The following is a 17,012-nucleotide window of genomic DNA, read 5'->3' as shown; positions in this document are numbered from 1 at the left end:
GTCCACCCAGACGGACAGACCATTTGATAAACACTGTATGCTTTTACTGTTGCCGTTCATTAGCAGAGGGACCATTTAGACGAGGAGGCAGAATGCTGAATGTCTAAATAATGATGTTTTAAAGGGCATTTTTGGAATATTGAATAACATGCAACATCTGTTTTTCATGGCTTCTTATTTTACAGAAATAACATAAAGCGTTAGGATGGCTTTAATGTGCAGGTCTTTAATGAGCTGGTGTAGGGTGAGCACTTTCATGGGTGCTCGTGTGGATTAGCGTTTATGGGCCATGCCAGCGGTAATGACGGCTCTTCTCCTAGACTGTCTGTGACATTTTTGTTGTGTTTCTTTTATAGGACTCGCTAAGGCCCTTGCCCAGGGCCTGTATCAGTCGCCGCAGACGCACCCTGCTGACAGGAACCCCCTGCTTAAGAGTCCTAGGATTTGGCACCAAAAAGGAAGAAAATGCAGAATCTAACGACAGAGCATACAAAAGGGATCAACTTGACATGTGGCATGTCTGGAAGCCACGAGTTCATCTTCACCCTGGTGCCCATTGTCTATGGCTGTAACTTTGTCATTGGTATAATCGGAAACAGTATGGTGGTGGCTGTCATTTACTGCTTTATGAAGCTCAAAACGGTGGCCAACATTTTTGTCCTCAATCTGGCTGTCTCTGACCTCACATTCCTCATCACTCTGCCCATGTGGGCGACGGTCACTGCCAGTGGGTATCATTGGCCTTTTGGTGGATTCCTGTGCAAGACCTGTGCAGGATTGGTGATTTTTAACCTCTACACCAGTATCTTCTTCCTCACAGCACTCAGTATTGACCGTTACCTGGCCATCGTGCACCCAGTGCAATCACGCCGGGTCCGTACTGTGTTGTATGCTCGCATCACCTGCGTAGTGATCTGGCTTTTTGCCTTTGTGCTCAGTGTTCCCACAGCCCTGACCAGGGACATCCATAACATAAACTCAAAGACAACTGTGTGTGGCATCCTGCACCCAACCGCTAAAAACGAAAAGAAGATGAAAGAGCTCCTTCTGGCCATCAGCCTCATGAAAAGCTTGCTAGGCTTCCTGGTGCCCTTCGTCATCATCATCACTTGTTATTGCCTCATTGGCCGGGCTCTGCTGAGGGCCCAACACATCCAGAAAAGTTCCCGCTCCCGGGATGATGAGGTGCTGCGCATGCTTGCGGCAGCCGTCGCGGCCTTCTTCTTGTGCTGGGTGCCTCATCAGGTGTTCCACTTAATGCAAGTCCTCACCCAGCTCATACTGGTGGAGAACTGCACCATCCTGGAAATCATTGACACTGCTATGCCGTTCACCATTTGCATTGCCTACTTTAACAGCTGCGTCAACCCTATCATATACGGCTTCGTTGGGCACAACTTTCGCAAAAACCTGCTCAAGCTGTTGCGCTGCCATTCAGGTGGAGTTGCGAGGCCTCATCCGAGCATCAGCTCCAAGATGAGTGCGCTCTCTTTTCAGGCCTCTGAAGCCCTGAGTCTTACAGTCAAGACTAATGTTTCTCCTGATGTTAAGTGACAAAAAAGAACAGGGGAAAAACTTAACAGCGTACAGTTTCACTCTCCCCATATTATTTAGGTCTGTGGTTCAGAAGTTGGGGATGAAGACAATCCATGCTTTTGAAATCACAGCTGCATTATTAAGCACTGAAGCATTCAGAATGACTGGAATATGGAAATTAGGAGCCTCTGTAAGACCAAAAGACAATCACAGTCTTAAAAAAAAAAAAAAAAAAAACTCCTTTGGTTTTTCTTTTCCAGAATTCACAAACCATCATGTCTCATAAGATGCTATCAAGTCCTTCTTTAAATGTCTGTATAGTGAACGTCAGTATGACAAATAGATATATTATGCCATTATTTATGTAAGCTATAGCTCCAAAAATAGTATGCATCAATGCATTTTCTGCTGGATTTAACCTTCATAACACAACACAGTAATATATTGTTCCACGGTAACCATTCTGTGTGCTTAGCTGGTCTTTTATCTGTTGGAACAAGTTATCAAATGCTAAGCAAAGATTCCAATGCTTAAGAAAATTTTACAATCCACCCATGCATGTTCTGCCTGTAGCTGGATACATGGAAACATTGCAAATGCACAGTAAACTGTAAATCTATATCTGGAGCATATTGGACTGAGATCACAAGTGCCTGTATGTAATGTGGTATTGATAAATCTAGTACTCTCAGTAAAAATGTGTATGTGGTTGCTGAAGTGTCTGGGAATGACACTGTCAAAATAAATTTGTGGGTGCCATGCAAACAAAAGTTGGGGCATTTTTGTTGATGTCTTTGTGGTATTTAAACATGTTGAGAGGTTTTTTTGTTGTTTGTTTTGTTTGTTTGCTTGGTTTTTTTTACTCTGTAAGTGTACATATTGTGACCATGATATATGAAAACATAAATAAATAAAATATGTCAATGCTCAGTTACTTTTTGAGTTTATTCTTGAAAAGATAAAGCTAGAAATAACACTTGATCTAAGATGTTACTATTAGCAATGATAATCAAGTGGCCTTGACTAAGTTTCCACAAGCATCTATTAATCATTGACTATGAATCATGTAGGCCCTTGTTCCTTTACTAGCGCCTAAAAAAAGCAGGTGCACAGTTCAGGATCTTTTAGGGAGAAAATGTGATATGCAGCTGCATCACAGATTGGGATTGGTGGATTGGCAGCAGGTTGGGGTTTATAAGTGCTGTCCACAGAGTCAGTCAGCTTCATTGTCAACATGAAGGTCCTCTTGTTTTTTGGATTTGTGGCTTTTGCCCTGGCTGATGTCACTCGCTTTGACGGGTAAATTTTCCATTTTATCAAGGCAAAAACATTTTGCCTGCAGATTATACTTCAAAATGCCATAATTGTGGCGTTATTTATGCCTTTAAACCTCGTGTAGTGCAAAGTAGGCAACAGCTAGGTAATTATAGTGCTGTATTAGCGAAGTGTTTACAGTATAAGTCTACCTTGTATTGATGTTTTACAGTATAAGTCTACCTTGTATTGATGTTTTACACATTCAATTATATGTTACATATTAATCACAGTATTTATACATTTCAGCTATGTGTGTCCATTGGGTATAATTTTTCACAGTGACAGTTTGTCGTGGTTTTTTTTTTTTTTTTTTTTTTTCAGAAATAAAAACAGAACTCAGTTAGATGTTGTTGACATTATGTAAACAGATTTTTTTTTTTAAATGACCCAGTTCAGCTTAGGTTGTGCTTTTAAAAGAGAAAACATTTTTATCTTGCAGACTGCAAAAAAAAAAAAAAAAAAAAAAAAAAAATAGCAGATCATTTGCATTAAGTAGCAACTATATTTAATCTTAAAAAACAAACAAAAAAAAAAAAAAAAAGCTCAACCCAGATAGACAATCACAACCCAGTTTGCTCTTTTCCATTGTATCACTTCTTTTTGTGAACATTGTTGTATTTATGGCCACGTTTTCTCTCCCCCCAGAGAGAAAGTCTTCCGTCTGAAGCCTCGTCTTGATGAGCATGTGATCATCATCAAGGATCTGGCCCAGAGCATTGATGTAACTGTCTGCTTACATACATACTTACCATATGGTGCTGTCTTCTCTCAGTTATACAAATTTAACTGCTTTGCTTATGGAGGGAGAGTGAGGGTCACTTTTAATGGCATCCAAATACTTTGATTGTTTCTTGTCCAGTTGTTCAAGTTATTCCTAAGTTTACATTTATCTTTCTCAAATCATTGATAAAACACTACACAAGCAGTGTGAAGTTACTTTAGCAATCCATTCCTTCACTACCAATTTTCCTGAGATAGCGTTTCATTGCTCAAGTGTTGGATGTTGGTGCCACCTACAGGTCGACTTCTGGAGCCCTGAAAGCTCCGAGCAGGTGACAGTTGACATTGATGTGGACATTCGTGTGCCTGCCATGTACCTGGACATAGTGTACACCACCCTGGGGCAGAGTGACATGGAGCATGAGTAAGCCATCAGACAAATATACAATGTTAAAATATATGTGTACAGTATATATGTATATATATATATATATATATATATATATATATATAGAGAGAGAGAGAGAGAGAGAGAGCACGATAGATAGATAGATAGATAGATAGATAGATAGATAGATAGATAGATAGATAGATAGATAGATAGATAGATAGATAGATAGATAGATAGATAGATAGATAGATAGATAGTTTCTTCATATAATGTTCAGACATTTTTAATTCATCCCCTTTTAGGATTCTTATTGAAGAAGTTCAAAGTGCTGTTGATGGACAGTCTGACAGCAAGGGCAGTCCCAGAGCCCACAGCTACACCAAGTACAACACTTGGAGTGAGGTCAGAAGTCCAAAATTCAGGCCTGCTTTATGTCACGTGCAATACTTTATTACTATATTTGTCTTTCTTTTGATTTCAGATTGAGGCCTGGATCAGTTCTATTTCCTCTTCCAATCCTAGTCTGATCAGCAAGCAGGTGATTGGAAACACATACGAGGGGCGTCCGATGACTGTCATCAAGGTATTTCAACTTAATGTATAACCAAAATATGAATCAATCCCATGCATTGAGGAATTATAGTCTGTTGTGCAATTACAGAAACAGATATTGACTTTTTAAACCCCCAGCTTGGCAACAAATCAGGTTCCACCAAACCTGCAATCTTCTTGGACTGTGGTATCCATGCCAGAGAGTGGATCTCTCCTGCTTTCTGCCAGTGGTTTGTCAAGGAGGTAACAAAGAAACATGGATATGAATAGCAAATCTTTACTTGGAGGCTGATCCTGATAAAAGCATTTAATGTTTTTTTTTTGTTTGTTTTTTTCAATCTTCCTCAGGCTCTGTCCACCTATGGTAGTGATTCTCAAATGACCAGCCTTCTCAACCAGATGGATGTCTTTGTTCTGCCTGTCTTTAACATTGATGGCTATGACTATACCCACAAGAGCGTAAGCTACAGTCATGCATTCCTCATTAAAATTATGCTATCTGCTGATGTTGATTTGTGTAATGAACATTGTATATATTTCATTTACTTGAAAATTTTAGAACAGGATGTGGAGAAAGACTCGCTCCAGGAGATCTGGATCTAGTTGCGTTGGAGCTGATCCCAACAGGAACTTTGACGCTGGCTGGTGCAGTAAGTGCAACATATATCAGTTATATCTGCAAAGAGGAGATATTTTATTTTGTATCTATTAAAGTTTGGGGGCCTTAGAAGAATCAGATGAAAAAATGAAGATTGGAATCTGTGCAGCAGAGACTGGGATGTGACGGCTTATACAGTAGACTGTAGTGCAAGTCAAACACCAGACTTTTGACTCTTTCCTGCACTGCAAGTGCAGTTCATTACAGTATGGTATTTTTATTTCCATTTCAAAAGAACATACAATTGCAGACTCTGAAGGGGAAGGGAAAATAGGAAAGCAGTCTTATTTATAACTGAAAATAAAAGTTTCATAGAAGGACAGACAAGAAGTTCTAAATTAAAAGTCGGAAGAAAAGAAGTCTTATTTCATTACATGTATACCCTCCTGTGTCCTAAACCAGATTTTCAAAGTGTTTCTTACAATTAAGACTTTCCATTTTATTATTATAAAGAATATTAAAACCTTAACTCAGGAAATTAAACAAAGCTAATAGCAAAATTAGCCAATTACAACTCTTTTGTTTGGATCTCATCTGGGAGGAACTTAGATCCAACTGAAATGATCATATCTGCTGTTTGTTCACCCCATAGCTGACTATTCTTTTACCTGCATCACTGTCACCTCCATGGACACCAGTTAGAGGTTGCTCTGGTTCCAAATGATAACACCATGCTATGACATAAGCTTGTCATTTATGACCCAGTTTGCATAACAAAATACAAACCATTAGTTACAGTTTGAGTCAAATTGTACATCAACTTAATGCACCCTTCATATGCAGTTCTGCTTTTGACCATTAGAATTCAAATTTTCTTTGTAGGTTGTATTTCCCTGGATGTACATTCATGAAATGGGAATACTTTGGGAGAGAAGGACAGAGAAAAAAATCTGGTTCCTTCTAAGCCTTGTAAACACATTTCAAACATCACATCATTAGGTTGTAGTAAACATTAAATATTTTATAAATCTACAGTTTAACACTAAAATAAAAATGGAAAAATCTTCATCAGATCCATCGTCATCAATGAAAATTGAATATAAAATATTTGAAGTGTATGCTTAAATATGTTCTGAATACTTTGAGAACATTAAAACATGTGAATATATTATTGATTTTCTGCATTTCCATTGCAGCACTGGGAGCTTCCAGCAACCCCTGCAGCGACACCTTCTGTGGATACTCGCCCGAGTCTGAAATTGAGGTCAAGAATGTTGCTGACTTCATCCGCAGGAACAAGTCCAACATCAAGGCCTACATCACCATCCACTCCTACTCCCAGCTGCTGCTCTTCCCCTATTCCTACACCTATGATCTGGCTGCAGACCACAGTGAGCTGGTCAGTCAACATCTCCCATCTAACACTTCCTGTACTGCAGAGACTACTCAATCACTGCATGACTCAAAGTTTAAGCTATATCTGTACAATTATTCATTAGAGGCAGACTGTCATGTGATTTGATATTGCTGAAAGTATTTAAATATAAAACACATTCCATGAAATCTCACTGGATCAAATGCTGTTCAAGCAATGAGCTTTGTGTGACACGTTTAAGTAATGTCCTTGTAACATATCTCAATATATTTACAAAAGCTTAAGCAAGAATTCAGCCGAGTTGTATTACTGGGTGATTCTTATCTATGAGCAACACTTAGCTGCAGCAAATCATTTACTCCCTGCTCACATGCCTCATTCTCATGGCTCCTTTACCTCTCACTGGGGTGCCCAGGGCCTGCACAGTTAACACTCACACCCCTGCTCCAGCTCTCACACTAACTAGGGCAGATCGCACATCTTTCCCTGTCTAACACTCGCTTGCTATTTAGTCCCTCTCTCGATACTGTGCGGAACAAAAGAACTCCGGGGCTCCATCATAACTCATCTGTCTCCTCAGAAATATAATTTCCTGCTTGTGCATTTCTCCAGAGATTTAATTTCCTCTTGCATCTCGCTGAAGCTTTTTACTGTTTTTTTTTTCCTTTTTTTTATATTATTGTAAAAATGTTTCGTTTGAACAACTGCAAAGAATGGTTTATGCTGTAGCCAGGGGACAAAACACATATGCAATTTTCCCCAACAGATGTGTTTTTATAGTTCTGTGGCTTTGTTCAAGCCTATAGACTGATGTTACCATGACACATTTTTGCTTGATATGACAAATATTCGATGTAACTGACTTGAATTTTGTTTCTTTTCTTTATTTTGTAGCTGAAGGTTGCTGAGGGAGCTTCCGCCGCTCTCCGTAGTCTTTATGGTACCGCCTACACCAGTGGACCTGGTGCCACAACTATCTGTGAGTACAGCAAAAGAAGCATTTGAATTGGTATTTGAAGAGAAATAGTGCATTTATTGTGAGCTAAATGGTCTATTTACATCTCTTGCATCAAGCATTATGATAGGGAAATGATGCACAAAGATTTTTTTTCAATTTTTTCTTGTTCTCTGCCCTCAGACCCCGCTGCAGGAGGTTCAGACGACTGGGCCTATGACCTGGGAGTTAAATATTCCTACACTTTTGAGTTACGTGACACTGGTCGTTATGGGTTCCTGCTGCCCGAGTCTCAGATCAAGCCCACATGCGAGGAGACCATGTTGGCCGTCAAGTACATTGCCGCCCACGTGCAGAAGAACCTCTATTAAGAAGCGTAGTAGCCAGGACCCCTGCCAACCCAGCTCCTTTGCACCAGCCCCAGCCTTTCCAACCTCTCAGCCATCTCCTGCCCGTAGTCATGGATACGGGCACCACCCGCCATGTTTCCTCACTGTGCTTGACAGAATGTCAAGATGAGTGCAAACAATAAAATCAATGAGCCATCCCTCATGCTGAATCAATTTTGATGTGTGTACCATGATGCAGTGTCTTTTTCTACTACGAAAAAAAAGTAATAATACTGCTAATATTTAGCAAGTAGTGATTAACAGGTTGCCTGCATTTCTTGTGAAAAGAAACTTCATTTAAGCAAAAGTACTTCGATTCATGGTTAAATTTCTTATTCACCGCTTCAGTCCCCTTTGAACCTCAAAGATCCCTTTTGTGCAAATGGCGGTGTTCCAGAAGTCGAGGTTGGGTGGGTGAAGGGTATCCCAATTTGAGGATTTCAGTCCAACAACACAGTGTGTGACAACCACAGAGGACTCCTTGACAGTGCCTCCACTCTGCCAAGCATCTGCCTGAGTGGAGAGATAAAGGAAACAGCAGGGAATTTAACTGCAATGGCAAAAATTATTGGGATAAAAATGTGCTAGTTAGTTTTCATATTTTCCCATCAGCAATTTGGCCAAGGGAATAGCCATAAAAATATAAATTTCAAGCAGTTCTACTACAGCTATAGTTCACTCTCTTACATACCATGAAACCTTTCTCTAAAAATACCATTACACCACTTGATATGAATGTTAAGTTAAGAGGTCTTTGGAGACCACTAAAAATAATCCACTGTTGTGTAATGCAACAGAGCCAGTGATCTCAGCTACTGTTACTCATAACTACTCTGCAGTGAGGTCTTTACTCCACAAGATGGCGACAAATCCTCTTTACAGAGTATCTTGTTAAGTTTTTAACTCTAATAGCACACATCCATAGAAGACTCTGGATAAATAAGTGGCTGAATAGTTATTTGTTTTATTGTTTTACTTTAAATTATTGTTGTTAAAAAAAAAGTTTCATGCTTTATTTTGTGGTGTTGGAACCGTTTCAAATAGCCTGTGCCTTCATAAAGCATCCGTGCAGAAGATCCACACGGTTTTTATTGTAGCTTTCTTCAGAACGGCCTAATTGTGAATCCGTGATTAGTTGAACCCCGACACCTGCTCAGGGTGTGAGAGATCACGTTGAGAGCAGGTATGTGTGTGTGTGCGTGGGTGTGGGTGTGTGTGTGAGAGAGATCGTCACGTGACGCTTGCGCTTCCAACAGCCACAGGGGTATAAATTCACCTCTGTATATTTAGTCAGTCCTTTTCTCCACGGAAAGTTGCCGTCTCCAAGTCTGGGCTACACAGTAGCTACGACTTACTCTTCAGTCATGGCAGGTATGTACAACTTCATTATTTAAACACCGACAGCGAGCCATTGTTTCTGTCGAGATTGATACTGTCACGCGCAAACGTGGCTGCTTGTAGAAGGTTTTAAATGCTCGCGGGCAACTTCAGTATAAAATACAAGTTTGTTTTTATGTAGTCTGTTGTTTCCTAAAGTCAGTTTATTCTTGCACCAGCATAAATCTTCAAGTAACTTCTCAAGGCATGACCCGTTTTAAAGTTTGAGCAACGTGTCCGCGAGTGTTTTTGGTTTTTAATAAACTGATTAGATGATCATATGATGCATGAAAAGTGACCCGTCAAGCAAATGCTTTACCAACTCAACTATGTCCATGCAGTGTTTTCTTTATTGCTCATGTTAAATAGACAACATGATACTTCGGCGTTATTTTTCAGTTGTACAAGAAGCCATAGGCAGCTTCAACCCATCCTGTGATATAAGCTGTCGGGGAACAGTTCAAAATTGGTACTTTAACTGTTCTAGTAGGTTTAGATGCATTAATACTACAGCAAACTTCTACCAATTGAAACTGGGGGCGTGATGGGAAGGTGTGGCGCCGTGTGGAAGCAGTGAAGCAGAAAAACTTTAGCTGCTAATGGATAGACTGGTTCTCGTACGTGGCTCTGAATTATTTATATCTATATCTCTCGATCTATATATATCGTATCTGCATTTAAATTTACTGCTTTTCACTTTTCCCCACCTCATTATGCAAGTTTAGAATCAGGGATTCATATTTAGTTCATGTTGCATTGTTTGACGACACACTATAGTCGCACAACCATCCCATCTGCATCACTGACGTCATCTGTTTATGTTCCTTAACAAGGAAGGTTTTGTTCATAGCTATGACTTGGCAAGTAGCAAACAAACTTCTCTCCCTGCAGTATGAGGAGGTGGTGCAGAGTATGTGCCACACTGCAAACTTCATCTTTTATGAGATTTTAACTTGGAATCAATGTCTCTGGAGCAACATAACATCCAGAAGTTTAAAGCTTGAGTTTGATGTGATAATGGTCTTAAATTTGAGTGAGTGAGGCATGGAGATGAGCTGCAGAGCACACAAAGTAACTAAAATGATATTTTGATTTAAATGGTCTTCATAATGTTTCAATAAACTTTCTTCTTTCAGATCAGGCCTTTGTGACGCTGGCTACCAACGACAGCTATGCTCGGGGTGCCATGGTTCTGGGCAAGTCCCTTCGTAACCACAACACAGCTAAGAAGTTGGTGGCTCTCATTGGACCACAGGTGTCAGAGCCTTGCCAGTAAGAAACCTCAATCCAGTTGCACAACTCTTCTGAATTCTACCTTCAATTGTTTGTCTGCTCTTGTTCTCAACCTGGCTGTTTGACATGATGTGGGTTTTTTTTTTTTTTTTGTTTTTTTTTGTTTTTTTAAAATCACAAGGTGTGTCCTGAGGAGAATCTATGATGAGGTGAAAGTGGTGGATGTGCTGGATAGTGGTGACACAGCTCACCTGGCCATGATGAAGAGGCCTGATCTGGGTGTCACCTTCACAAAGCTCCACTGCTGGACCCTTACACACTACTCCAAATGTGTCTTCATGGATGCAGACACTATGGTGCAACACTGTCATTTTTCTTTTCTACACAATTCTGTAGAGCTACATTGTGCTAATTGTCTGCACTTGTCTACATCCAAGGTGCTTTCCAATATAGATGAACTGTTTGACAGAGAGGAGCTGTCTGCTGCTCCTGATCCTGGCTGGCCTGACTGCTTCAACTCTGGCGTGTTTGTTTTTCATCCTTCTGTGGAGACTTATGGCAAACTGCTTCAGTATTGTACAGAGCACGGCAGCTTTGACGGTAAGTGTGTCTACATTTGTGTTTTAGTAGATTGCATTATAAAATACCTGTGTAGTCTCTTTTGACTTATTTTTAAATAAGTTTGCTCTGTCATTTGTATTGACCAAGAAATAAAAACCAGGTGCTCTGACAGTTTAATGAACTAGTCATTTCACAGCTTCGATTTCATGGCAGACTGAAATGTTCATATTGCATCTCTACCTAATCAACCTTAGCTGGGAGCTGCAGTCTTAAATGCTTTAGCTTTTACCAACTAGGTATCCAGGTTTGTCAGTTGGATTTGATTTCATTAATTTGGTACAGTATATAAACCAAAGGGCTTTAAATGTGGTATTTGATGGGAACAGTGCATATTAAACATCTGAGTGACAGGAGTGAACTTATCTGATTGTAGCAACAACCCAATTTGCTTCTAGTCCTTAAGCAAGTAAAATGCAGTTTGTGCAGTTAGGATGCATAAATGACATTAAAATCTTAAAACTTGTTAAATATGTATATTGTATATAATGTACCTTGTCATATCATGTATACATGATATGACAAGGGATAGAATTCTTTTAAAGCAAAGTCTTTAATGTTGAGCTGAACTTTTTGCTAGAAGGATTTTTACCCAGCACCTGGACACAAGGCTCTCCTGTCAGGCCCTCTAGCTGAGTTATTCTCAGGGGCTCACCAGGGTGGGGTAAATATTACATTTGAGAGGCCCCATTTTGCACAGGGCACTGGTTGACATTCAAACTTCACTGAAATGAATCATAAATTAATTATGGCAGTAATTTTGGTTCAGCTCTTTTCAGACCAGTAGCTTAAATGAACATTAAGAGTAATGTGTGGTACTGGTTAACTGACCTCGGCCAAAAAGCAGTCATTGTCTAAAGAGTTAAACCTACTGAAGAGCCAAAGTCTTAGACCCTGGCAATGTGAAGCTACAACTTGGGGTGGGAATTTAACTTTCAATTGTAATTCTTATAAAAAGTGTCCACATTATAGTGGAACTTGTCACTGCACCATTTGCTGGTACGCTGAGATATTGTGTAGACGTCTGCTAGTGCTCAGTCGTCTGGCAATTTGATGCCAAAATGTTTCTACTGCATGCCGTGGTCTCTGCAGGAAGAAGCGGATCACGCTACTAAAACGTGGTCCTTCAAGCAGATGTTGAGTGCAGCTCCTTGATGCCAATTTCAAGAGATGACAATTCTGTTTATGTACAGAAAGCACTTATGTCCTCTGATCAAATTTAAAGCTGCAATTTGGAACTTGACCTGAGATTTCACACAGTGGAGATGGCAAGTCATTTGGTGGACTCTCTGCTGTATGACTGCCACATGCAAGCCTGAGGAAGACTGCATCACCTTGCAAATGTAAGGGAAGGGGTGCAGTAGTCTTAAACAGGAGGGAGAATATGAAGTAAAAACACCAATTAATGGTGTTTAAAAATGGCAGATGAAGATTTTAACAGCATTACACATGGGTTTGAAAGTTTTACACAGAACTTTCCAAAAAATTTGGACCAGAAATGGGATCCACTGGTCGCATTAAGACTGCAGCACCCCCCCCCCCCCCCCCCCCTTTTTTTTTTTTTTTTTTTTTTTTTTCTCCTTAGTTACTCATAACAAGTTTAAACAAACTCAACCAAGAATAACAATCATCCCACTTGGGCTCTTCTAGGATTTCCATTAAAGGTACAGCCACAGTAATGGCAAAATTCATGCTTGTAACTACCAAATTTATAATAAATGCAGACATTAAATCAGAAATGGATTATTCTATCCCAAATGTTTTTTTTTTTGTTGTTTTGTAAATCGGGCTCAAACTAGGCATGTGTTACTAGTTTTAAAATGTAGATTTTTAAAGTAATTTGGCAGTGTCCAGAGCAGCCAGCCTTAAAGCAGCCTTTAGCTGTTGTTCCATACAAAGACAGAACATTAAGTACCACAACTAATTAGATTAAGTTTTAGTTTGGCTTAAATACTGGTGCTGGGTTTTGTTGGTGGGAGAGTAAGGGGCTTTTCTCTGATGCTGAAAGCACTTCCATTAGGGGTATTTAATTGGAAACTTTAAGTGGGCCACTACTGTCTAGCGTACAGTCTGCCTCCCACAAGTATCTGCTGGCAAGCAACTGGCAAATCACAACTACGTAGGCATCTTTCTACATGGTGCCTCAATTAAAACTGATCAAGTAACTTTTTATTCAGTCAGCATTTCATTGAGGTGCGTATTCCTGATGGCGTGTCAGTAGGTAAGGCGGATTTTTATTTATAGCTAAGCAGGTTCTGCTCACATGCAGTGAGGCATGAGTTGAAGCTACTTTGACCTTTTTAGCATTTCATTTCCATTCTCCTGCATGGAATGTGTGCACAGCTGTCTGGAGACCATGGATGATATATGGAAAAATTGCTGAGGAAAGAAATGAGTGGTTGAACCCAGAGGCTGTATCTGCATCAGTGCTGCCAAAGCAAACTGGCAGGGTTAGATACATTCTTGCTGAGCTCTCTTCATCCCCTCAAAATGAAGATGGTCAGCCCCATATAAGTTTTGAAATCCTCCAGTTGAGGCTGTGGGATTGGACAAATGGCTATTTGTATTAAACTTCTTCCAGAAGGCCAGTAAAGCAATAAACTGCACCAGTGACAAGTAGGTAAAGCAACTTTGGGTTCAAAAGACTGTGATCCTATTGTAGCATCTGTTTGCTGTTGTCACTTGCTGATTTGAGTGAGGCTGAAATGTAGTGTTTTGGAACTGGCCTACTTCAGATGTACCCCAAACAGCTCTGCTTATGCAAGTCACACCATGAGAAGGCTGTCCCAGTTCTAAATTGGCTGACCTGAGGTTTAGTAGCTGTACAACCTTTCAGTTGAACCCACAGGACCTGTACAAACTTTGAAATGAACATTAACCCAAAGGGAAATGTTCATTTGTAGAGACAAATGTTCTTTCATACTTGTCTACTTGGATTATTTAGTTGACTGGTTTTGAATGAGACTGGTATGTTTGAAATTTAGTCTACTGCTGTTTCAGCACAACTTTGTTCCAAGAGCAGACTGTGGGCTAATTACAACTGGCAGTGAAGGACTCTTAGCTGGTAGTTCCAGTATAGTTTTATCAATCTGTGCCAAAGAGTCAGTGGTTCACACAACCTTATCTGGATATTGGTCTTAGTTGGTAAAGACTGGGATCTTACATGCACAGCTGCATTTGTATTGATGCAAAGTTTTTGTAAATGAGCTTAAAGTTGGTGGTGGGTTTTTCCTCTTGTGTGGGGAGGCAGGCAACCCCTCCCCAGCAACTGCTGGTTTCATTAAACTCTAGTCTCTGGGGAGGGACCTATGAGACTACTTTAGGTGGACTTTAAACTGGTTTGATGGCCTAAGTGTGTTTTCTCCTCTTCCTCTCCCCCCCCCCCCCCCCCCCCCCCCCCCCCAGATGGGAGGCTGGTTTTAACTTACGATTTCTGTACTCTGAACATGTTTCATGTCTCTGCAGGAGGAGACCAGGGGGTTTTGAATGGCTTCTTCAGTGACTGGGCAACAGCTGACATATCAAAACATCTCCCCTTCATTTACAACCTCAGCAGCATAGCCATCTACACTTATCTTCCAGCATTCAAGCAGTAAGTCTGTCTAGAGGTCATGACTTGTGCTAAATTACACTTTTTTTTTTTGTAAACCCATGCAAAAGTGCAGTGAGATTTGTGACTTTAATATTTTGGCTACTCGATTCTATGCCAGCAAAACTCTTACAACATTGTAGTCTGTGTAGGTAATTTCATGTACTAGATGAAAAGCCAAGATGTAAGTAGATACTTGATCACATGAACATGCAGTCATATCTTGACATGACCTCAGGTTACAAGATGAGCAGTGAGATTCCAGGAGCTCAGCTTGAGTGTCTACAAGCAGGCTGGAGTGGAGTGTTGGATATCCATGCTGAGCTCCCAACAGCTGATGGGTTCTTAAAAATAGGGCACTTTATTTAGAGCCCTTTTTATGATTGCCTGCTGGACTAGTCATTGTCTGTACCTTAAACCTTCCATTCTCATTCATCTCACTCTTGTGTAAACAAACATCAACAAGCTCTTATATTTGTCATCCTGATTTGGGTGCCATGAAATACCAGTGGCCGTGTATTTAGTTGTCAGCAATAGTACTTAGGTCTGACAAATGCAATGGGGGCCTGAGCCAGGTTTGTGTACATGTAGCTTGTCAGTACTAAGATGTCCAAATTTACTGACTCCTGCTTCATTAATAGTTGACGTTCTTGACCTTTTTATTGTAAAACTACAATGGCTTAATATCCAAATTCTAACTGGACCCCATCACTGACTTTCCAGGTATGGTGGAAATGCAAAGGTTGTTCACTTTCTGGGAAAGACCAAGCCATGGAGTTACACATTTGACCCCAAAGCCAAACAAATTTCAGGAAGTGTGGAGGAGGCCACTACGCATCCCTCCTTCCTCCTAGACTGGTGGACCATGTATGCCAGTACTGTGGTGCCCATGCTGCAGGAGCAGTATGGAGACCAGCCTTTCAACTCGGGCTGTGTTGAGGTAGGTGACTTTAACTCGGACTGAAGTTGTTGGGCTCCAGCAAGTCTGGTTGTTTGCTACAGCATGAGCATTCACTGAATTTCTAAAATGTAACATTTTGGTTTGAATAATGCAGTGGCACTGCATTTTCTAAATCACTGCCAGTCTGTCAGGTGTAGAAAACCTAAACATGCCAGTTTAATGCTCTTGTGAAATGATTGTTTTACAATCTTTGTGGTTAACTTGTTTCTGCAATTTATTTTTTTTTCTCCAGGGTGAAAGCAGCTCTTCCCATCCACAGGCACTCAAACCCCAGCTGTCTTCAGAGGAACGGAAGGAGCAGTGGGAGCAAGGTCAGGCAGACTACATGGGAACGGACTCATTCGACAACATCAAGCGAAAGCTTGATACTTTCCTTAAATAAGTCATGTGGGGTACCTAGTGCACTTGCAATCTAACAAGAGATCTTTGAAGAAAATGCTGTAAAATGTTGGGTGTAGAAATGAGAAATTTGCTCATATCTGTACAATACCTCTTATCCAAAGACCATGCAGTTTAAATGGGGAACGCAATCAACTTAAATCCTTTGCATATGGTCATTTGGTTAGTTACATTTACAGGTTTACAATATGAATTTGTTTTCCTCCAAGGCACTTAAAATCTTTGCTTTTTTTTTTTTTTTTTTTTTTTTTTTTTTCTCTATGTCACTGTTTTTTGTAAGTTTCTTTTTCCATTAAGGGTCTTCACTTGCCACTGTATAGAAACATTTAGCATTAAATGTTTAGATTTCAAAGCATTTAGAAAAGCATGTACACTAGAACCTTGATGCCTATAATCTTGCTCTATACTGCTGTATCCTGTCCTCCACTGGCTACTTGTCAGGTCACCTGTACTGTTAACAAGGATGTTGGCTGTACCACAAGGTTTCATTCAAAATAAAAATTTCTCCATGTGTCAGCTTGAGCTTCAACTGACTTCTAAATCTTTAAAAGGGGTTAACACAATTATCCAGAAATTTAAAATGAGGGTGTGAACTAATACTCTAAACCTCTAATCGACAACAATGGACTTGTCTTTGGCTTGCTCTCTAAAAATGCCCAAAGGGGTTAAGTAGTGTACACTCTGAACCACTCTTGGGGAAACTGGGCTACATTGCAGTCAAGAAGTGAGTAGAGGCAAAGTTGCTTTGGGGGATGAATCTTTTGGAGTTGAGCATTGAAAGTGGCTTTTTTTTTTTTTTTTTTTTTTTTTTTTTCATTAAATGAACTTAATCTTGTACTGAGGAGTAATTCTATTAGAAAATGTCATTTTAAGAGGTTTAAAGATGGCACTTTGCCTAATCCTATATGAACAAAGCTGGGGATGCAGCCCACCAGCCTTGAATTATGTCTTCATGTTGAGTCCTAACTGCATTGAAATTCCCTGGTTTTCAAGGAATTGAGG

The 17,012-nt window shown here is 40.1% G+C and overlaps 3 protein-coding genes across 3 annotated transcripts; all 3 read left to right on the top strand.

Annotated features, from left to right (window-relative positions):
- Positions 1–205: 205 nt before the first annotated feature.
- Positions 206–1,581, top strand: agtr1b (angiotensin II receptor, type 1b; the record flags this gene model as incomplete). The annotated part of the gene is given in 3 exon segments (XM_079259868.1): positions 206–244; positions 357–440; positions 442–1,581. Coding segments are annotated over 3 exon segments (1,236 nt in total). The 3' UTR covers positions 1,555–1,581.
- Positions 1,582–2,770: 1,189 nt separating this feature from the next.
- cpb1 (carboxypeptidase B1 (tissue)) lies at positions 2,771–7,815 on the top strand (the record flags this gene model as incomplete). The annotated part of the gene is made up of 11 exons (XM_079259859.1): positions 2,771–2,835; positions 3,499–3,574; positions 3,873–3,997; positions 4,267–4,366; positions 4,446–4,547; positions 4,655–4,759; positions 4,865–4,975; positions 5,076–5,166; positions 6,311–6,513; positions 7,384–7,468; positions 7,628–7,815. 11 exons carry the CDS (start codon positions 2,771–2,773, stop codon positions 7,813–7,815), a joined length of 1,251 nt encoding a protein of 416 aa, XP_079115985.1.
- Positions 7,816–9,044: 1,229 nt separating this feature from the next.
- On the top strand, positions 9,045–16,526 carry gyg1b (glycogenin 1b). The gene is made up of 7 exons (XM_079259665.1): positions 9,045–9,204; positions 10,347–10,482; positions 10,625–10,799; positions 10,881–11,043; positions 14,527–14,653; positions 15,374–15,590; positions 15,844–16,526. Exons 1-7 carry the CDS (start codon positions 9,198–9,200, stop codon positions 15,991–15,993), a joined length of 975 nt encoding a protein of 324 aa, XP_079115791.1. The 5' UTR covers positions 9,045–9,197; the 3' UTR covers positions 15,994–16,526.
- The last annotated feature ends 486 nt before the right edge of the window (positions 16,527–17,012 follow it).

The sequence above is a fragment of the Telmatherina bonti genome (genome assembly GCF_933228915.1).
Source record: "Telmatherina bonti genome assembly, chromosome: 20".
NCBI lineage: Eukaryota > Metazoa > Chordata > Actinopteri > Atheriniformes > Telmatherinidae > Telmatherina > Telmatherina bonti.
Note: the sequence above shows the minus strand (reverse complement) of the source record. Positions and strands in the feature narration are given on the sequence as shown.